General features: G+C 34.4%; 5 protein-coding genes across 6 annotated transcripts; 4 read left to right on the forward strand and 1 right to left on the reverse strand.

Moving 5' to 3' along the window:
- Nucleotides 1-642: 642 nt before the first annotated feature.
- Nucleotides 643-1,164, forward strand: LOC9301451 (probable leucine-rich repeat receptor-like serine/threonine-protein kinase At3g14840; the record flags this gene model as incomplete). Its single annotated transcript, XM_021032229.1, has 1 exon — nt 643-1,164. A coding segment is annotated over one exon (522 nt), but the record flags the coding sequence as incomplete, so codon positions are not given.
- Nucleotides 1,165-3,821: 2,657 nt separating this feature from the next.
- On the forward strand, nt 3,822-9,391 carry LOC9299681. 2 transcript variants are annotated; one of them, XM_021021953.1, is made up of 2 exons: nt 3,822-4,236; nt 8,120-9,391. In XM_021021953.1, the coding sequence occupies exon 2, from the start codon at nt 8,388-8,390 to the stop codon at nt 9,318-9,320; it is 933 nt and encodes a 310-aa protein (XP_020877612.1). In that variant the 5' UTR covers nt 3,822-4,236; nt 8,120-8,387; the 3' UTR covers nt 9,321-9,391. Both variants share the same exon structure in this region, with proteins under 2 accessions (XP_020877612.1, XP_020877616.1).
- LOC110227534 lies at nt 5,102-6,842 on the forward strand. The gene has a single exon (XM_021021968.1). It carries the CDS (start codon nt 6,259-6,261, stop codon nt 6,793-6,795), a length of 537 nt encoding a protein of 178 aa, XP_020877627.1. The 5' UTR covers nt 5,102-6,258; the 3' UTR covers nt 6,796-6,842.
- A 3,781-nt stretch (nt 9,392-13,172) lies between the features above and the next one.
- On the reverse strand, nt 13,173-14,278 carry LOC9299682 (ethylene-responsive transcription factor 9). Its single transcript, XM_021012156.1, has one exon. It carries the CDS (start codon nt 14,001-14,003, stop codon nt 13,404-13,406), a length of 600 nt encoding a protein of 199 aa, XP_020867815.1. The 5' UTR covers nt 14,004-14,278; the 3' UTR covers nt 13,173-13,403.
- Nucleotides 14,279-19,472: 5,194 nt separating this feature from the next.
- On the forward strand, nt 19,473-21,768 carry LOC9301452 (nuclear cap-binding protein subunit 2). Its single transcript, XM_021016142.1, has 9 exons — nt 19,473-19,584; nt 19,679-19,721; nt 19,971-20,194; nt 20,278-20,416; nt 20,504-20,537; nt 20,681-20,791; nt 21,125-21,193; nt 21,282-21,388; nt 21,481-21,768. Exons 2-9 carry the CDS (start codon nt 19,704-19,706, stop codon nt 21,553-21,555), a joined length of 777 nt encoding a protein of 258 aa, XP_020871801.1. The 5' UTR covers nt 19,473-19,584; nt 19,679-19,703; the 3' UTR covers nt 21,556-21,768.
- The last annotated feature ends 838 nt before the right edge of the window (nt 21,769-22,606 follow it).

Below are 22,606 nucleotides of genomic sequence, written 5' to 3' on the forward strand. Positions count from 1 at the left end.
AAAATAACTAATATTTTTTTATATAAAATTATATTTCGGATATTTTACCCAAAAAATTTTGGTTCGGGTTCGGTTCTTGTTTTTTCGATTCTAGAATTTAGGATCCGAGCATTTTAAAATTTCGATTCGGTTCCGGTTCGGTTCTTTTTGCTTCGATTCCGGTTCTATTCTCACAAATCACAAACATGCTCAAAGTTTTCATAACAAATGCACAAAAATGTCCAAAAAATTGCACACTTATTTGATTTAGTCAAAAATCATAACCTAAATATGATAATGTATGAATTTATTAAATTTTACTATAGTGAGTTTAGTATAAAGAATTTTATTGTAATTTAAATAAATAAAAGTATTGTTCAGCTTAGTGTGAGATTTTTTCTTATAACTCTTTACTTACATTTTACATGTAGCGGATATATGGCACCAAAATATGCATATAAAAGCTATTTGTCTGATAAATCTGATGTTTATAGCTTTGGTGTAGTAGTTATGGAAGTTGTTCATGTAAAGAGCAACACAAATCTCCATCTCCAGATAGTGAGGAGATATATTTTGTCGATGGGGTAATAATACTTTATAGTTTATAAATTCATTATTTTGCATAAGATCTCTAATCTAATATGAATTTTTATTTGTGTTTTTCATGTGCCTCATCTATGGAAGCAGAACAAGGTGGCGCAATTTGTAGATCCGCGACTACAAAGCCATGACAAGGATGAAGTAATGAGGACGATCAACATTGGGATCATATGTACGAGTCGTGCATATGCTGACATGTCACCGATGTTAGCAGTAGTTAGCATGTTAGAGTGTCCTCTAACCGCAGAAGTCGAAGCGCACATGACAGTTCTTAGTGATGAGGAGCATGCTCTGCATGTGTTGAGGATGATTGCGGAGATTGACGAAGAATTCGAATCACAGGAGATTACATTGACTTTAGAAAGGTATCATATTTCGAGAAAAGGAAAAGAGAATGTTTCTTATAATTATTTTCCATCGAAACTGAGACGAGTAGCGCTAGAGCTGAGAGAAAAGAAAGATGAAAAATCTCTATGCATTGATTCTTACACAATTAACTTTATCACCTTTCAACATTGTAAAATATTTTCAATTGAGAGTCAGATTATGTATTTTTATTTAGAAACAAAAGCAATTGAAAGATAGTTTTCAACTTTTGGAAGCTATGCTAGTAAATTACTATGTTCTAATATGATTGTTTCAATGTTCTAATATGGTATTGTTAATAATTGTGACTTATTTACATGATTAAACAATTCGATTGATTAGAAAAATAGAAAACATGCAATCACAAAAATGCAAGAATGTTCATAACATGCACACAAATGTCCAAAAAGTTGCATAAATATATGAATAGTCAAAACTCATAAACCTAAATTTGATAATGTGTAAATTAATTGAATATTTTTTTGTCATTTTAAAATAATTGAATTTTAGTATAATGAATTTATGTGTTAATATCAATTGTGACAATTACATAAAATTATATAAATTGGTTTAAATTCTTTAGATTTTAGGGTACTGTATGGATGAGATTTGAAAACCTTGATTGGAGAAAAAAAAAAGTAAGTGAAAAATTTGTTCTCATATGTTGTTTAGTTTAGTGTAATGTTTGAAATTAATTAATTTTTGGATCATTATCACATAAACTAATTACAAGAAGATGATGACCTAGAAAAGTGAGGAATTTCCTTATATCAACTTCTCTCTCTTCTCTCACCTCCATCTTTCAGAGAGAGAAGCTGTGATTTCCGATCTTATCGGATTTCACCTCCGCCCTTGCCGGATTTAGTTTGTTTATAGTCTTTATCTTCAGTTTTATAGCTCTCTTTTGCTTTCCGATTCAAATCGGAGCTCTACGGATTTGTTTGATAAACTCAGATTTGTCGGATTAAGCTTCGATCTCTGTTTCGGATGATAAATTCCCCTTCTTAATCTGGTTTGTATACCAGTTAAGTAGGATTTGTGTTTTTGTTCTTTCTCTTCTATCCACAAGGCTTCAATTTCGATCCCGATTGCAATTTGGTGGATCTCCTTCGACATACCATCTGCTTGACTCCTTTCTCTCAAAGCTGGATTAATATATTCGTCGACATGTTTCTCGTGAAGTGGACCTTTGTAGGTCTTATGACGGAGCCTCCTCTAGGAGTTTAGAATTGAGAAAATGAAGGTTTGACAATCTTCTTACGAAAATTCAAGATGGGATTGGAGGATTTCGATTAGGTCTGCAACGGCGAACTCTATGGAAGGTTTCCGGTGGTGGATTTTGAAGTCAGGCGGCAGAGCTGCGTCAAATCGTGGATTTCATCGGCACCGACAGCGTCAAACCTTTCTTTCTTGTGTGTTTGACACATGTCGACACATGGCACCTTCTCTTCTTTTTTTCTTTTTTTGGTCGTGAAATGTCTCCCCAAAGCACCTTCTCTTAATCTTGCTTAGAGCATCTCCAACACACCTCTATATTTGTCTCTAAACTCTATTTTAGAGGCAAATCTACTCCAACTCACCTCTATTTTCATCTCTAAAATAGAGATCTATATATATAGAGGATAATATAGAAAATCTCTATTTTTTTCCTATAAATAGAGTTAAACTTTTTAGAGAAAAAAATATAAGAACACATTGGAGTAAAAATAGAGAAAACTGACCTCTATTATAGAAATAGAACTAAAAATAGGAAAATACATTTGGAGATGGTCTTAATAGTTAGGTTAAGCTGTTTTATAAATCTAATTAAGGCAGAACATGGGCTTTGTATTTTCATCCCTTGTAATGCCCATTGGGCTTCTTCCTTAATGAATATTTGGACGAAAAAAAGAAGATGATGACCTTGATAGTTGAATCGATGGAAAACCCATCAGGGATGGTATACAGACTTTTTAACAAATATGATATTGAGAAAATTGATTTGCTAATGGAAATAAATTTTCCCAATGCATACATACTAACATTTTTTTTTTTTGACATCAAACATACTAACATTTTAGTTTACATTTATATGCATCAAACTATAAAATTAATTAATAAACATTTTAGAGAAACTATTTCCATTTTTATGATCACATCTATATGTTGAATCAGTGATGTAATGGATGATCCCTCCAACGATCACTTTTTTTGCCCATTATGGTTTACCTAATGATGATGACAAAAAAAAAGGTTTACCTAATGAATATTTTTAGTAAACCATATTATGACATTTTTTAATGTTTTATTTCTTATTTTATTTTATTTTGTATATATTTTTGCCTCCACTAAAAATAATTGATGGATTCATTTTTGGATGTAACTCACTGGTATAGTTGATTTCAGAATATATTTTTCGACGAGATGTAGGAACCACATTATTGTACTTGCCAAACTCAGTGGTCTAGTATGTACGTATGCTCGAGGTGGTAAGATCAAGCAATGCTCTTGTTTCAAAAAAAAATTCTCTTCAAAAATTAAGGTTTTGTCAGTTACACAAAATCAAGCGAAAAACAGAAAATCCTTCTACTATTAAAGTATGATTTTCTTGATTTTATTATCAACAAGGAAAGAATATTAAATTCTGACAGAGAAAAAGCCCTTGGTTAAAGACTTACCGTGGAATATAAGAAAGGAATTATGCAAATTTTCATGCTCTCATTTTATGCAAAGTATGAGAACAGTGGGAAAACATAATTCACGTGTTTTTAAATAGCTTCATTTATAAGAATCTGGTCAAATAATTAACAAATAATCTAATCCCTTATATATATATGTACAATGTACCCTGAGTAAGAGAGCATGAAATAGCAAATTTTGATACTTAACGAGCTTAGTTTTTTCAGACAAAAAGAGTAACCACAATGCAAGTGATTCCACCAGCAATAAAAAAGATATTAGACATATGGAACATCAGAGGACTTGTGATACTGTCTCTGTTGCTTCAAACGTCTCTTATCTTTCTTGCACCTATGCGGAAACGCACGTCGAAGAAGTTGCTCGCATCGGTTATATGGACCGCTTATCTTTTAGCGGATTGGACAGCTAATTATGTGGTATCTCAGATCACTAAGAACCAAGGGAAAGACTCAGAACCTGGCGATCTTCCAAAAAACAAGAAGCTTCTTGCTCTATGGGCACCATTCTTGTTGTTGCATCTTGGTGGTCCGGACACCATAACCGCATTGGCTCTTGAGGATAATGCGTTATGGAAACGTCATTTATTTGGCCTCGTCTTTCAAGCGCTTGCAGGTAAGAAACGGGTGAACACGATTCAGATATCTTGGAAAATACATTAGATGTGTTATGTGTATGTATTGCCTGAAGATAGAAGAACACTAGCAAATAAAATAGTAAAATGTAATATAAGCTTTTAATGGTTGTTTATTAAATAACCAAAACTCTACAACGCGGGATAACACGATTATCTAGAGTTGAAGTCTGGTGAAAAAAACGCAAAGGTAGATATTAAACCAGTTGACTAAAAACATTTCTCCGCCAATTTCATTGTTTTATGAAAAATAATATAAATTCTATTGTAATAAGGCATTTAAGTTCTTTTATATCAGAAATTTTAATTCAAAACCTAGACTAGTTTTCTAGATGTATAGAAAGATTTTTTTGTGTTAAATTTGGTGCATTAATTTTAAAGAGTATGCTATGATTGATAAGGATCATACAGATAAAATAAGTCAAAAAAATTTACAACAAAAAAAAATGGCGGCCATGAAAAATAGAGGCGGACACTAAATAATTTTTAGTGTTAACTCTATGATAACGTTGGCTAGCAAAACGGTTTCTAGAGAGCTGATGTATATAGTTTCATTCCGTGTTTTCACGCCCGACCCAGACCGTCTGGTCCGACCGGTTAACCCACGACCCGGACACTATTCCGGTTTGGGTTTAGTGCTAATACCCGTCAATTTCAAAACCGGAAAAACCCACAAAAACCCACCACTAACCCGCGACTCAGTGAACCGGTTGAACCGACTGGGTATGGGTTTGAAACTATCGTTTAATTTTGGAATATAATATATTATAGCGTTTGTCTATAAACGCTATAGAAAAATTAGGAATAAGTCAACAATAGCAAAACACACATAAAAGCTATCTTAGAATGCTATTAAAACTCATAAAACGTTAGCCAAACTCTCTCGGGCACCATTATCGAGGGCCATTTTCTGATCATGTTTTCCGACGCCGGTGGAGTCTTTGCTCGCCGGCGTCGGGATATCTCTAATCAATTCGCTCTCTCTTGTCTTTACATCACCTTTTCAATCCTTTTGTTTTCTTTTCATCATCTTCCCGACCATCACTGCGCTCTTCCTTTGATTTTGTTAACGGTGGTCGGAGACCCTTTAATAATTTTTTCCAAAGCTTTATCACTTCATCGTTCTAACCCGCTGGTGGCTTTGGACGAATCTTACTCCGCCTTGATGTTGGTGAGATCCTTAAAATCCAAACCTGCAGCACCTTTTTCCAAATGGTACCGCAAGTCGCCGGTCTTGACTACTCCGGTGCCATAACCTCCGGCGATGCGTCATTCCATTCTAATTATCATCTCGCCGATGTCCAGCCGCCACAGTCACAGCATCATCAACGCAGCCAAAGAGACACTAGGGTTTTCGTTATTGGGCCTTTCCCAATTCGGCCCATGGTGTTTTCTCTCTTGGACCACTTGTAGAAGTGACAGCCTAACTCATCTTTCCACTAAGCCCAGGTTTTGCCTAAACTCTCATTTGTGCTTTCTCTGCAAACGTTTGTGTCGATCTAAGGAACCAGTTGTTAGAGGACATCGATTGGAACCTAATCAAACATCGCTTCATTGTTGGTACAAACCTTCTCTGAGAACCTGGCCATTAAAATCACTTAAGTGGATTACTTATGGTTTTAGCTACCTTTATCGAGGTCAGATGAAAGGATTGAGGAAGAACGGCATTATGATCCCGTCTCCAAGGAGCGGTGATTACCGCAGCTTCCTCAACCTCCTACCTCCGTACCCCCTGTTCATCGAGTTCATTCATGTGCAATCTATCAATTTCAGTGATAACTTTCATATGCTCAAAACCTTGAAGCTCAGGTCTGGTTATTTTCTATGTGTTAAACCGAAGACAAACTTTGTGTGGAATTCTTAATCTCCATGGCCGAGGCTTTCATGCGAGAGAGGATCCACCTGTTCTGTTACGGTTTTACACCCATCACTTGCGAACCCTGGTTTATGCTTCATCTAAAGTCTTGAGGTATGTGTTTATAAGCTTAAAGGTCTTTGGTCTAATGCTCTTGAACCCTTCCTGTGAGAGATTTGATGGTGGCTTTGGAAGCTTGTCCAATGACCATTCTCCATCAAACTCTTCTGACGACTTCAAGCCATACACCCTCCACACCACTTCCAATTGCTATGTTTTGCCTAAGCTCAATTCCCACTATACGGCAGCTCTAGCAAACAACTTCAAGCATCAGAGCACCTTCACCTTTGCTCGAACCCTTTTCAAAGCACTACTTCGTGTAGCTTTTCTCGTGCCGGCGAGAATCACGTCTTTGACCCCTTCATCAACCCCACTTCGTCTCTTGACAATGGGCAATCGTTCATCCATTGACTTGCTCTTGGAAGAATCATCGATACTCTTTGATCTCACATGTATCAACAAGCTACCTAGCTTTTGGCTCAAAGCTCTCAAGGAACTTTTATCGATTAACCTTACCTATCTTTATATCTATCTTATGTTGTCTTTGGGGTATACCCTTTATTGTGGTGCTTTAAACTTTGGGAATTCAGTTTTCCTCTATCTCTGTACTTGGTTTCTACATTAATGGAATGAAAACAAGCTTTTGTTCAAAAAAAAAAAAAAAAAAAAAAAGAATGCTATTAAAACTCAATATTCATGTAGTGTGTGAAAAGTAAATAAAAGAGAAGAAGGTAAGTAGAGATACTTAGTCTAGACTGCTCTTAAACATTAGCTATTGGATAAAAGAGAAAGAGAAGAGGAGGTGATACAGTAGTGATTGTAGGCCACTAACCACGACCTCCATGACCGCCACGACCACGACCACGTTTTTCCACCAGCCCCAGCCACCGACCACTCCATCTCTTGACTCTTTATTTTAAGATGGTTTTACCGGCCTCTCTCACTCAGAATTCTCTGAGCAGATGCATCCATCTCTTCAGTGGTAAGTCTCTCAACCATTGAAGTGGCTGAGTTATTATATTCATCTCTAGAGGTGAAAATTGATTGTTGGCTTGGATTCATGAGTTTACACCCGCACCCGCATAATGATGGGAGGTGGTTTCTAAGTTAGTGGTTCAGATCTCATTTTTGACCCCATCAGAAGGTGTTTGAGTTGTTGTGGCAACATGAACCGATGACTGATTTGGTGCATATGAGGATGCATCTCCATGTTTAGAACTATTTGAATGTGGGAGAGGATCTTGTTGGAGACATCTTGCTTCCTTGTGGCCAAGAGTATTCTATTTCAACCAAGAAAATATTCTTGATCTCATCCTTCTCTAATGGGTGAAGCAAAAAAATTTGGTTGATGTATAGAAAATTGAGTTAATTTTTTGCCACTTAGACGACATTCACGATAGTCTTTAAAAACCCAGATTCATTAGTTACTCATTGCTATTACACTTTTAACTCTAGAGCTGTCAATAGGACATGACCACGTCCATATGGTCCGTCCGTGCGAATATTTGTTCAGTGGGTTATGAATTGGTCCGTCTATTTGGACAACATACCAATCAAACTCTAAACCATTACAAATCAATAGCAGGTGGATCTATATATAGAACTATAGAAAAGATCATGGAAGCATTGGTTTATACATTTCTCTTAATTAGTATCCACTTTAGGGATAAAAAATTTCGCTGTTTTTTCTCAAGAACCACCTAAAATTTCAACCAAAAAATGAAATGATTTTTCATTATCTTTATTGACGTAATCAGCCCCAAATATTTGGAGGTTGATTAAGTCAACTAGTCCTCATGTTCTTCGAATGGATCTATTAGTTGTTGAGAGGGTTGCCCAAAGGCAGTCAAATAATCAAAATATCTTACCGTTTTATTGATTAAAACAAAAATATCCTCATTACTTAAGTTCTTTTATAACATTATATGATTTTTATGTCGTTTTTTCAGGTGTTTATGTGGTGGTGCAATCGTTGGAAAACGTCTTATGGCCACCAATCACACTTTTATTCGTCACCGGAACGATTAAATATGTAGAGAGGACACGAGCATTGTACTCAGCGAGCTTAGACAAATCCAAAGAAAATTTTAAAGAAACAATGCTTCTAGCACCAGACGCTGGTCCTAACTACGCTAAGCTAATGGAAGAATTGGATCGATCAAGAATGTTAATAGATCAATAAGAAGCGTGCTTAGGCAATGGTCTAAAAAAAATCTGATGTTTCGTTACACAGTTTACCCGTTATACCTTGTATTCTTTGCGGGTATTCCTGAATTTTTCAGAGTCCTTTGGAAATACATTGATCGAATCTTTAGTGTTAAAACTTATCTAGACGAGTTTAGGTTCGTTTTGAGAGAGCCTTTGACGAAGAATCAATGGGAATTTATATTCTATGAGTTGAAGGATAAGTCCCGTTTTGCGGAAACACCTAAAGTTGCAAAGAAACTGTCTTGGGCGAGAGGACAATGGGCTTTACAAGATTCGATATTGGCAGAAATTGATACATTGATGTGTTATATAGAGAAAGTTGATTATGATCAAAGTCTACTCCTTTGGCATATTGCTACTGAGCTCTGTTTTCAAGAAGAAGAAGGTGGGGAGATGGAGAATTTGAGCAGAGAAAGTTATGATGACCGAGAATTCAGCAAGATTATATCGGATTACATGATGTATTTGTTGATAATGCGACCAAAATTGATGTCAGAAGTGTCGGGAATGGGGACTATACGTTTTAGATACACTAAGGCTGAAGCTGAGAGGTTTTTCAAAGGAAAGCATATCAAGAATCTGAGAGATATGAAACTAGCGAGTAAGATGGTTTTATCTGTTAATAACGATATTGAGCAGATACTTGTGAAGGGAAATCAAAGCAAGTCGGTTCTTTTCGATGCGAGTATGTTGGCAAAAGAGCTTCGGAATTTGAAAGAGAGTAGTAATGAAGATGGGAAATGGAGAGTATTGAGCAAAGTGTGGGTTGAGTTGCTATGTTACGCAGCAAGTCATTGTAAAGCTACGGAGCATGTGGCGCAACTTAGCAGAGGCGGTGAGCTTCTTAACTTCGTTTGGTTGTTGATGGTTCACTTTGGTTTAGCAGATAAGTTTGAGATCAATAAAGGAGATGCTAGAGCTAAACTCCTTGTAGGAAAGTAATAGTTATAAACAAACGAAATATAATATATGATTTTTTTTTCTCTTGTGTGTGTGTATTTTTTGTAATCTCTTTGGCTTCGTTTATAATTTCAAGCTACGTTCATCTTATTTCGCTTGATTGGAATCTGGAATGGTGTGCCACTAATGATTGTGTGTTCCTAATGCTGTTAGAATATGCATGATGCGAGGCAAGTTTAATAGGATTGGATTCAAAACAAAAAAAAAGGATTCGTTTATGCTGAGATTAGAATCACGTTGGAACAAAAACTTTTACCATTTTGGTTACTCTGGCATATATGAATGGCTTGTAACAATTTTATCTATAAGAACATTAGAGAAAACCATTTAAATGTTTTTCTTCAGGCTCAAACAGATATTGCAGAATAGATCCACACCACCGGTGCAATTGAAAATTATTTCTCTCCTCCATCAGAGCGGAGCTACTGGACACGATCAATTAATCATCATGTCACACGTAACTTTGACGCCGGTTTTGATCCTATTACACATTAGGTCATGGGAGGTTGGATCATTCGAAATACTCTTGTAGTGGCAAAAGGACGCACTACATACACTTCGTTGGAAGCTGAAGCTGAGGGTTTACTTTTGCCAATGCAACAATAATCGTTGACACACGTCGGTCAGTTTCGAGGGAGACATCAAAATCTTCATTGACGTCGTTAATGGTCTAGTTGTGGACGTCTCTATCACTGGTTTATTCCAGAATATCATCTTTTGGGCATCACGTTTTCAGGACGTCAGTTTTCGTAATACGAAACGATCTTGTAGCGAAGTAGCACATAATTTAGCTAAAAAAAAGCTGTATTGACTCTTTTTTTTTTTTTTTGTTGCTTGGATCCACCAGTATGGATTTCTGAACATTTGTATGTTGATCAAGTTATTTTTAATAAAGGTTTTCATTGAAAAAAGATATGACGATTTTATAACTAAAAAAAGAAATAGATTTGTCTCGTCTTTGCAAATCCGACCCTTTCGATTTTAATAATTCGGTATTTTGTTTGAAACTTTCAATATAAAATTTGTTATTGTTTTTGCAATTATCAGTTTTTTCTCATTGTAAAAATCTAGTTCCTACAACGTTATATGTTTATTGTTAAAAATTTGAATTCACTTCATTTTCTTTTTTCTGTCCATGCATTGTCGAATACTAAAAGTCAATTACAAGTTGAGTAGTGCCAAAAAGAAGTCAAGTGTGAATGCTTAAGATTGTTGTTAAATGTCGTAAGTTTGTAACCGTCGGTGAATTACATAATGGCCTTGACTTGATAAGCTACCTAATAAATACTAAAATCAAAACATTAAGACAACGACGACGCAGGCAAGGCTCAGGCAATGGGCTAAACCGTATGAACGTATGCGGGAAATGGTGAGATCACGTGATCTATGTTTGGTCGGTGAGTGACACGCGATACTGAAGTGCGTGCGTGAGAAGAAAGGCTAAAATATGCTCCGCAGAATCTGCCGACTAATTATGTAGGAGCCACACATATCTATCTACTTAACGGACCTTAATTTGAGTCCCACACCCACTTCGGCGACTTATCCGATGCAACCAATAAATAGATTTTTGTTTGGGTCTTTCCTTACACAGAAAACATTCTCCTTGTTTTAAAAATCGGCCGCCTAGCCGCCTAGGTGGCCGTCTAGGCGCTGATCGGAGGAGCACTGCGGCGATTTTGTCCAAATCGGTAAGAAAAAATCGGAGATCCGATTTTTCGTCCGCCTAGGCGGCCGCCTAGCCCAATTTTTTTTTTTTTTTTTTAAAACGTCCTACTTATGTTCGTAATTTGTATAAAAATCATAAATTTGAAATTAAAATCTTGTTTTCATGTGTTTAATACAATTTTTAAAATAATATTATATAAATTTCTTAATTATAATGGATTAATATGTTTTTAAAACATTAAATAGCCCTAAAACTAATCCCCGATTAATCTCCGTGTAATCTCCGATTTTCTTGCTAGGCGCTAGGCGCACCCTCACCGGCCGACTAGCGCCTAGCGATTTTTTAAACACGGAACAATCTTATAAGAAAAAGTTCATGAAATAAAGATGGGATTGACTTTAAGGCTTTGTTTACAACGAAATGTTGGAGAAAAATATACACATATTTCACTTTGATAGTTAACAGTTAACACCGTCAAATATATTATCAAATAATCAAATATGTAGGTACACAAAACAAATCTTTGTGATAAAAGGAATATTTGCCTAATGTTTTTATGCGTTTTTCAAATCCAGTGATATATTCGTGTATACTGTGTATTTGTGGCAAATTAAAAAGTGAATCTCCACGCAAAGAAATATACAAATGTGCTTGTTTTATGTCCTTTGTTTTTTTAACAAGATGTTTTGGGCTTTAAATATTGTTATCTTTTTTATTTTTTGTTAACCCGTGGAATTTCCAAATTTTGATTCTATAATCTCTAAAAATCAGTTTTTATCCATTTCAATTTAAAAAATACTCCTCCAAAATCAAAAATGTTTGAATCCAAATTCAAAAGAATCTGTTCCTTTTTCTATTAGTCTACCACTTCTTTATACTGTGTATTTGTGGCAAATTAAAAAGTGAATCTCCACGCAAAGAAAATAGGTTTATCCATTCAAAAATTACTATATATATTATAGGACTATAAGCCTGATAGTTGTTAACCGTTTTTGGTGTTTCGTATTTTCGTCCCAAAGTAATTTGTATACTGACAAACATCTAGATTCGATAGTCTTTATTCTTTAACATATTTCATGTAATACACATAAACCTTGTAAATTAATTTTCATGTAATACGTAAATCTCTAATCCAAAAAAATTATATTTTCATTTAAAATGTTAAATTCATTAATCTACAATGCCTATGAAAGTAATAAAACAATTTATAGATAATGACATCGAACCGAAGAAACCGTCCTATCTTCAGAAATGATTATTTTGATCTCTATTTAGTTTCGGATGACAAAAAAAAAATAAAAAACTGCCCTACCATTTTTTGTCATCTGAAATTTTATTATTGAAATTTGTTGAGGAACCAATATGAAATACAACGTCCAAACAAAAGAAACTAAACCGACAGACGACCAAAAAATCTCTAAAAACTAAACCGGAAGAAAACGATAATTCTTGGAAGTCTAAGCCAAAAGTATATTTGTGGTTTAAAAAATTTAAAGTGGGAACAAAACAGATGAGAAGACGCACCTGGTGGACGGCGAAAGCACACGTGCCTCCCACCTGACACTCATGCCATCATCCCATCTACACGATACTCGAAGATTGGACTCATGATGCTACCACTCTACTTTTCAAATTCATTAGTATTTTTAAAAACTCATACTAATTTACTACAGTTTTTTTACATTTTGAACTTTCTTTTAACCTTTTTACAATTCATCTTACACGTCTTAATTAATAAACCAAAACCTCCCATGAAACCATAATTCGATATAATTAAAAAAGATAACTACTTTTTGTATTATAGGGTTAGTTAGAGTCGTAAAGTTTACTGGAATAGTGTAAGCTGTGTAAAAAAACTGTACAAAAAAAGTTAAGAATAAAACTTTTAGTTACGATTTTGATAAAGTTTTTGTGATTGGTAAAAATAAAAACTGTACAACTCGTAATATTTTATCTTTGATCACCAATCAAACCCATGATGATCCGTTTTTTTGTACTCCCCTATACTAATTTTGTTTGAGGTTGACAGACGATATAATGTTGGATGTTTCTTGGTTTCACATTCCACAGCCATTTAATGGAGTTATATCTACTACCTATTTTGATACATCAACCACCAATCTAATCATGTCATTTTAAGACATTTTTGAAACGGAAATCAAAGGTTTAATAAACAGATCAAAAGGAGATATTTGATTAATACTAATTACATCTACATAGAGGAACCATATGGAAACTAATTAAACAAGAGATTTCTAAAAATTTCTAAAATTACATAGCCAATAATATAGGAGATTTTCCTTTTTTCTCATCTACTAAAAAAAATGCAGAAGAAAAAAACATTAAATATTTTTCCGGCAATGTAAAAAAAACAAATTAAGAAAAAAGAAAAAAATCTAAACGTCCACCACCGGTGGAGCTAGGTTAAGATCCAGGTTTAGTTCTCTTCTCGGTTCAACTTTTACGGTTTCTCGAATACCAATACTCAACTCGATATTAACCGGATCAAACCGAACCGGATAAACCCGAGAAAGCTCCGCTCTTAACGCAGCAGCTCTTGACGGATCGAAGAAAAAACCGGCAGCAGCATAACCACCGACGACTTTACGCTCCCGGTGACATGCAAACGGAAATCTCTGACGCGTCATCTCACGCGCCGCCGTCAACGCCGAACGGTTGACGTAAGAATCGTTCCCTCCGGCACCGTCGCTGATGGCAGTAGACTCGCCGGGAAGAGGGAAATTAGTCTTTGCTTTGGAGCCACGAAACTCTCTTGCGGCGGTGTCGTAAGCTCTAGCAGCTTCCTCCGCCGTGTCAAACGTTCCGAGCCAAACTCGGGTTTTCTTTCCCGGGTCACGGATCTCCGCCGCGTATCTACCCCATGGACGCTTCCTCACACCTCTAAAGTGCACTTCCTTCCTCATCATCTCCGTCGTCTTCCTTCCGCCGCCTTCACTCACAGCGGTGTTAGTACCATTCACTCGTTTTGGAGCCATTGCTAACCAAAAAAATATTCTCGTTTAGAGAATAAAGAAGTGACGTTGTTTGGTTTTAATTTATAAAGGAAAAGGTTTTTGGTTTATAGAGAGAGACGGTCAACGAGGGTTTGACTGAAAAGCGCCGCCCAAAAACAGACAATGTGAGAGGTTTTAATGTTTTTATGACGGCTTTTTGCCTTAACGTCCCGTTACTGCGGCGTGACTTTGCGTAATTTGATTGTTCTATCTCACGCTCCTTCATTAATCTACGTGACTACCACGCTCTCTCACCATTTACTCTAAAATAAGGCTTGGGAAATTCACATTAATATTTAGAGTAATGGGACTACATATTAAGAAAACAAATAATATTAAGAAACAAATAAATTTTCTGTTTTCTCCCTTATCTATATACTATATCTGGAAAAACCGACGCGGATGACGGAATTACGGTCTATAAGTCTTTGTAATATTGGATATAAAATTATATCGAAAATTCTCTGTCAGAGACTTAAAACGTTTCTACCAACATTGATATCGGAAACACAATCTGCCTTTGTAGAAGGGCGGTTGATTTCAGATAATATACTCATCGCACAAGAGATGTTTCATGGGCTGAGAACTAATCCCTCTTGTAAGGAAAAGTTCATGGCTATTAAAACGGATATGAGTAAGGCTTACGACAGGATCGAATGGATTTTCATCGAGAAAGTTTTGAGAAAATTGGGCTTCTGTGAAAAATGGATTAACTGGATAATGTGGTGTATTACAACAGTCCAATATAGAGTTCTCCTAAATGGACAACCAAGAGGTCTAATTGTACCTGAGAGGGGATTAAGACAAAAAGATCCGCTCTCGCCTTACTTATTCATCCTCTGCACGGAAATGCTAATTGCAAATATGCAGAAAGCAGAACGGAAAAAATTAATTACAGGAATCAAAGTAGCAAACGCAAGCCCTGCGGTTTCACATCTGCTATTCGCGGACGATAGCTTATTTTTTTGCAAGGCTAATAAGGACCAGTGTGAGGTAATTTTGGAGATTTTACAAAAGTATGAAGCGGTCTCAGGACAACAGATAAATTTTTTAAAATCGTCGATTCAGTTTGGGCATAAGGTAGATGATATACGTATGTTAGAGACTAAGAGTTGATTAAGTTCTTAGTCTTTGCTTCAAGCAGTGCCTTAAACATTGTGTTAGGCAATGTACTATTAATTTTATTCAATAGAGAGCCAATAATCTTCTATTATAATTTGCCTGTTTTCGTTAAAACAAAAAAAAATACCTAAACATGCTCCATTCTCTTCATTGCGCACAATGAGCAAAGTATGAAGCGATATTCTAAATGAAAGTAACATTTTGCAGCCTCCTTGCTTCCATGTTAATCGAACGTTATTCTCTACTAAATTCAAATTTTGTTAAAAAGTAAAAAGTGATTGAAGGAACACCATAGTAGATTATGTTACGTCCCTACTCCATCTCAGTTCACGATCAATAGCAAAACATAAAGCATGACACAAATTTAACCAGAGCTTTAACTCAAAAATGAGTCACCTAAACTAACCACTTACACATCGAGAAATAACTATTTCTATGCCTCCTAAGAAAGGTTCCTTAGCTATTTTTCTTGTCCTTAAGCTCTCATTCGCGTGATCTCACATGGAACATATCCCCTTATCCGACTGCCATGGAGGCAGCTTGAACACTAGGTTACGTTCTCCTTCATCGTCGTTGTATATACATCCATGGAACCTACATGATTCGGAAAGCTCAATCATTTGTCTCTCATCAAAGTGACATGGAAGCACCCTTAACCTAGAATAGGTTAGGTTTTCCTTCAACCATAAGCTTACTTTTATAATGAAATCCTTATGTAGTTATGTTTATGTCAGTTATCCTCTTTTTTTTTTTGTAGTATACACAACTTGGATCTTGTATGGGCTTCTCATCAATATTTGGCACAGTTTCTCAATCAAACTAAATAGGCCCATATGAAACAAACATACCCAACATATTAGAAATGCACCAAAGAGAACTACTACACCATAGAGAATGAGTCTTCCAAAGAGAAATACTAATAGTCTAACATCTAGCGAGGTTTAAGAGGCCTCATGGATCATGGATTACTTCAATCCTCAAATTTTATACTTGCTAGTTAGTCATGTGCATGAAATTGACCGTGTCTCACTAGGCCAGTCTCTGGTCTATGTCACTCTATGATATAATGTACAATGACTTTTCCGAGATGGGTGTTTGTATCTTTATATTAGGTTTCGAGTTTGATCTTAGAATTGGATTTAGAGTCATGAGTTATGTTTAAGCATGGCCATCTCTGCAATGTGTTACAATTAGTTATATTTTGATGTCCATGTGGAAATTTCGGTACTGTCTCTAGCCTAATTCTCCAATTCAATTCATATGGTTTTTCAAGTTTTAAGATATTGTTCACACATATTGCTTTAGAAAAAATCACGGTTTTATAGTTGGTGCAAATGTTGTTGATTTGATTAAGGCTGGAATAGCAGTTATTTTGCTGAACCCGAAGATCGACATGTTAAATGACATGATGAGGTTATCTAGAGCAGTGCGAACATTAGCGAGTATCGGAAACGGTTAAAAATAAATTTTCTAATTCAATAAAAAACGTGTACAAAAATAAATACCATTGTCATAGAACAAAAAAAACCAAAATTGCAAACAAAATATTAGATCTAAAAGATTTTCTTCCTTATTTTCTTAACAAAAATCTTTAACCAAGCTTTCAAATTAGCTTTGTTTTTCTAATCAATTCTCTTTCAAATGATAAGATAACCAAGTCATTCAATATTGATTGCTCATGTTATTTGTTCATTTAGAGTTTGCTTATGTTTTGCTTATAGTGTTTTGTTACTTTTTAAAAAAAAATTTAATAGTGATATCCTAGACAATATTTGATATAAACATATGGAAGACTTGTTAAAAAGAGTATGTTTTTAAACATTACTTTGAAGATATCTTCATAGGCAAAATTGTAGAAATTATACAAGTCATATACAATGTACTCCTTTCTCAAAATAATAACGAAAATGCTATTATTTCTATGCCATTAACTTTTTCAACATCTCCAACCTTTTTTGAGTTTTCCATCAACTCTGCCGGAAAAACTAAATCTTCAATTATATTCAGTTTTCACTTTGTAAAACAAATTATTTGATGTTGACAAAAAAAAAAACAAATTATTTGATTTCAATTTTAAACGCTGACGATTTCTTATTTTTCCAAAGTTTTCGGTGATATCAAAGGTAGAGAATTCAAGTATATTTGATTCATGGGAAAAATCCAGTTTATCTTTTTTTCTCAATAAATTTTTCTGAGTTACAGTAAAAATTTCATATGACCAATATACTCTGAAAGTTTTCCGTTTGTGTTGCATATCCTCAATTCCTTGCATCCAAGATAAAATTTATGTCGTTTTTAAGAGAAACTTCACTATATATACGATGGATAAATGTTACTTCAACTCAGAGTGTCGCGAGAGACTCCAAATCCTTTAATGGAGAGGAAGGAAGAAAATTTTTCGCCAAAGTGATGATCTGACTGGTAGTCACAATGTAACAAAAAAATATTGTTTCAAGAGCAAAGTAGATTTGAAAATAATTATTTTTATTGGTTTATTACAAGTAAGACAAGTTACTCAAAGCCAAAAGATTATGGCCTTGATTGGAGACAATTGAGATCGCGGATTTCAAGTAGTTTTTTTGAAAAACGTTTAATGTCACCAATCACAAGCTATTTTTGTAATTTGCGTTTTTTCCAAAATAAAAATAAAAATTTATTTGCGTTTTTTGAGAGAGGATATTAACCAGTAGACCGCAAATATTTGTCCAACTACCAATTACCCAGCGGTTTTTTCGAATTCCGCAACAGTTAAGCAAAATATTGATTTTTCTTTTTATTTAATTTTGATTAATAAAAGAAAGTTTAATAACCAGCAATAAATTTTAACAATAACTATATTAAACGTGTTTTCTAATTTAAGTTGTTAATAATATTCATAAGTGATTTATTTTTTAAAGTATCCTTTTTGGAGATTTTTTTTTTAAACTTATTTCACTATTTTTCACAAGTTATAAATCAGTTTTAGGAAAAAAAAACAGATTCATAAAAAATATGATTAAATTATTTCATATATAATGTATAGTATATATTCTTTCTATACTCAAAAGTTTTTTTTATATAAACTATAGTTTTAGTTACAACAAATTTATTAAAAAATTGATGTATGTCTTCACTATTTTAATGGATAAAATTAACTTTATTAATTCAAAATAAATTTTTGTTTTTAAAAGTCATAAATAGGTAGATGAAAATATTATTTCATTAAGAATAATTTTTTTTAATATTTATAACTATAGTAATATAATAATATAGTTTTTACCATTCAAATATTTTATTATGTACCGCAAATAGTTTTTTCACCAATCAAACTTTATTCTGTACCGCTTATTTTATACTAACCGCACTAGTTCCGCAAATACGTTTCTCCCGCACGTACCGCAGTTGAACCGTACCGCACTATAAAACCGTTTTTCCGCACAATCAATTACGCTGTTACCATTCGGACCCTATATTTGTACTTTTACGTTTGCATATTTCACATTATGGTTCTTCGGTGGTTTTATATTACATTTTTTGCTTTGATTATTTTGAGCATCAGCGTTAGCAAAAAAATATATATATATTTGCTCATTTGGAATTTTATTCGATGATATTCTTTTGTAGTGGCCAAAGAGGTATTTTTTCATAAAGAGTAGATTCATCTATTCCTATATTTTCACTTGAAAATGTTCCTAAACCTACATAGATTTATTTAAATGTGTTTTAAGTTAGAGGTAGCATTGTTGTCAATATATATATATATAGAGAGATACAACAAACAAAAACAGTAACCGAAAAAATCATTGTTCACCAAACCAAACTACAATTTTATATTTTTGTAATGGATAATCGGAACTTATTAAAATAAAAATTTTAGCTATAGAAATTTTTGAAATAAATAAAAGAGTATAATATAAGCTTAAAATTTTATAATATAAAAGTTAAGGTTTGACTAAAGCTAAACTGAAATCCATACCATCAACCAAACTAGAATATTATTTAAACCATCGAAACTAAACAGAATTACAAATACACTAAAATATCTATAAATTAATACAGATGTGACTAAGATATTTTATTAATTTAATTAATTTATCGATATTCTAGGTGACTAGAAAACTAAATTTAGAACCGAATGTATTGGTTTACCGAAATATTAATTTATAGAAGTTATACTATAGTTTTTATGTTTAGACTTCAAACTTTATATAAACAAACAAATAAACCGAAACCAAACCGGAATTGATTTTTGATTTCCCAATTTTAGATGCAAATTTTTTTTTTTTTTTCAACTAATAAATTTAATAAATACCAAATTTCAACAATAATATTTATGAATTAATTGTAAGGTTTCGTAACGTGGGCCATGAAACCGGATACTCGAGAGTCGCCGGAGTGTCCTTGCTTCTTCTATCAGTTGTTCTGCTTCTCCTTTAGAAATTAGGGTTTTGGAGGAAGACGAGTAAGTGTCTCTCCGTCTCAATTTTGTCCTCATCTTCTTTTTTCACTCTGCATAACCTAATTTAAGCTATCACAATCCTCTCTCCTCATCGCAGATTCACTTCTTTTCACCGTGAAGCGATGGCTTCTTTGTTCAAGGTAACATAAAGTTTAGATTTTTGTCTGAACCCATTTCTGGGTTTTGCTTTTCGTATCATAGAAACTCGAGATTCGTTAGTATTTCTAGTGAATTTAGTATCTGGGCTGTCTAGGGTTTGGTCTTACGATTTGATTTGCTTTGTGCTGAAACTAGTTTCTTCGTGCATTTAGGCTTTCTAGGGATTTGTTTTGCATCTTTAGCGATTGGGTTAAGTTAAATTTTTCGTATTTGGGGTTTTTGATTGTCAGGAGCAAGCGAAGCTCTCGGCTTATCGAGATAGAAGATTTTCTGGAACACAAGAGGAGTTTGATGAGGCGTTAAGGGCATCTACAACGGTTTACATTGGCAATGTGTCTTTCTACACTACTGAAGAACAGCTTTACGAGCTTTTCTCTAGAGCAGGAGAAATCAAAAAGATCATCATGGGTTTGGATAAGAACACTAAAACACCTTGTGGCTTTTGTTTCGTCTTGTAAGTTTTCATTTTTCAACAGTTTTATATGTAAGTTTTATGATGGTGGTTGCTGAGTTTTGCTGTTGTGTGTTGTTTATCAGGTTCTACTCGAGAGAGGATACTGAAGATGCAGTCAAGTATATAAGTGGGACTATTCTGGATGATCGGCCTATTCGTGTGGATTTTGATTGGGGGTTCCAAGAAGGAAGACAATGGGGACGTGGTAGAAGCGGTGGCCAGGTATTCATCAGTTCCATCCTCTCTGTAATTTCCTGACTTTTGTATAAAAATTATGATGTTAATCATGGTTTTCTAATTTTCATACAGGTTCGAGATGAATACCGTACAGATTACGATCCTGATATCCTTTCAGTCCGAATTATAGCGCTCTCTGTTGTTCTTGTTTAGTAAACCTGTTTTGTGGTAGTAAAGATTGACTATCTTGATTTCTCGGTTATGAATTTGCCGCACATCCTTGTGTTGTTTCTTTAACTCATTGATTACCTAGAGGTGGTTATGGAAAATTAGTTCAGAAGGAACTTGAAGCACAAAGGCAGCTCGTGGATTACGGTACTGGCTCATTGGGAGCCTATCCTCAAGCTGCGCCATCAAATTGTATGTCCTTTTCAAAACTTTCTACCAAATTTACATTATCTTATTCATGGTTGCATGATTTTGCAATATACTGTGGACAAATGGTGAACTAAAAGCACCATGAATGTGAGTCTGAAGTTACTTTACTTAGAATTGTAGTGCTCAGAAGAAGACCTTGCGAAGCATCCACTTATTGTTTTTCCGGTTCCCTTTGGAATAGATAGTGAAAATGTGAAACAAGTTATGAATCCTAGTGTTAAGTAGCTTATTCAAGTCAAATCATGCGAGAACCCGTAAATAGAGCCTGCATAACATTAAGTTCCTAAATGCTTTTTGCATATGTTAATCACACAGATGGAAATGGAAGGCGTGGTGGTGGAAACTATGGTCAAGGAGGACCAAATCGCCATGGAAGAGGAGGAGGTATATTTTTCCCAAATGAGCATAATGCGTAGTAATAGTATAATCCTCAGCCACAATAGCACAATTCACTGTTTTTAATTTTTTGCAGACTATCATCGGAAACGACAAAGAGACGACGATCGCTATGGCCGTGATAACTCAAGAAGAAACACAGATCATGAGTCTAGGAGAGACACTGATCATGATATGAGACCGGTAATTAACACAACTTCTTTTTTCCGTAACAAACTTTTTGAGTATCTGATTCTAAAAAATTGTCTGCTATGGAATTTTGGTGATTGTAACAGGAGAAGAACCCACGTTTCCGTGAGAGCGGTGACTCCGATGATGATGGTGAAGATGATCGGAAGAGAAGATCTTAAAACAAACTTAGCAGCTACCAATGTTCTTGAAGGATCAATGTAATCTTTAGACTGATGAGTATGAACTCAGTTTGGGTTTTCTAGATTTTCATTACAAACTTTCTTAAGTTGGTTTCATTCAAATATCAATGTCCTAATGTAACTTTTGCTCCTTGATCAACGGAAATAGGATATGAAATATCATTACTAGTCTTTTGGGCCGAAGTAGTCAAATGAAGGCCCACCATAGTACTCACTAATAACATTGTATTCATCTGGCTCATCTTCTTTGCTATGTATTCTTAAATTTAGTCATTTTCTTAAGTATATCAAATTTGTCAATCTAGATTTTCTTGAGATAGAACAACCATGTTCCATGTATAGCAAACTTATTCATATATAAATTCAATATCGTTCAAGAGTTGTATGTACATATATAAAACGTATTTGAGCTGCTTCTGCACAATGCTTATCAAACACAACACATAAACATGTCACTATGTCTTCTACATTCAAGAGTTATTTCAACTTCTTACCCCAAAGTAAATGTTATTATGCATAACACTTTGGCTTTTGATTAGTAACCCGAATAGTAGGGTCGGTCGTTTAATGCTTTAATAGTTTCCGATCACAAAAGTGATAACTAGCAAGACAAAAAACAATACCTTTGTAATTTTTTGTACCGTTATTTTTTATTTTTTATTTTAACTATCCCGGTATGTTCACTACTCTTTCTTTTCTCTAATTTATTTTTACCGTTTTGTGTCACCCAAACCCGGTCTACCACAAAGCAGTCAAAACATCTGCTTTACGCCACCAAATATAAGAATTTTGTTTAGAGCCACATGTTTACAAGCTTTGGTTATATATTTAGTAATCGAGAATTTTTTTTAATTTATAGTTCGATTCCTCTTTTTTTAACAAGGAAATCTCCAAATATTTGATTTAACAAGTATTATAATATTCTTAACTTCTTCAATCAAAACTGAATTTTAGAAATCCTACACCAAGAATTGATGTGGATGGAAAAGATTTATTCTTGGAGTTTTACCAAACGAGATTAAAAGGGCTA

Source organism: Arabidopsis lyrata (genome assembly GCF_000004255.2).
Source record: "Arabidopsis lyrata subsp. lyrata unplaced genomic scaffold ARALYscaffold_8, whole genome shotgun sequence".
NCBI lineage: Eukaryota > Viridiplantae > Streptophyta > Magnoliopsida > Brassicales > Brassicaceae > Arabidopsis > Arabidopsis lyrata.

Coding starts and splice junctions, on each gene's coding strand:
- LOC110227534 (XM_021021968.1), top strand. CDS start 6,259: ATGCTCTTGAACCCTTCCTGTGAGAGATTTGATGGTGGCTTTGGAAGC.
- LOC9299681 (XM_021021953.1), top strand. CDS start 8,388: ATGTTTCGTTACACAGTTTACCCGTTATACCTTGTATTCTTTGCGGGT.
- LOC9299682 (XM_021012156.1), bottom strand. CDS start 14,003: ATGGCTCCAAAACGAGTGAATGGTACTAACACCGCTGTGAGTGAAGGC.
- LOC9301452 (XM_021016142.1), top strand. Junction 20,538..20,680: donor CCGTACAGATTACGATCCTG/ATATCCTTTCAG, acceptor CTCATTGATTAC/CTAGAGGTGGTTATGGAAAA. Junction 21,389..21,480: donor CTGATCATGATATGAGACCG/GTAATTAACACA, acceptor TGATTGTAACAG/GAGAAGAACCCACGTTTCCG.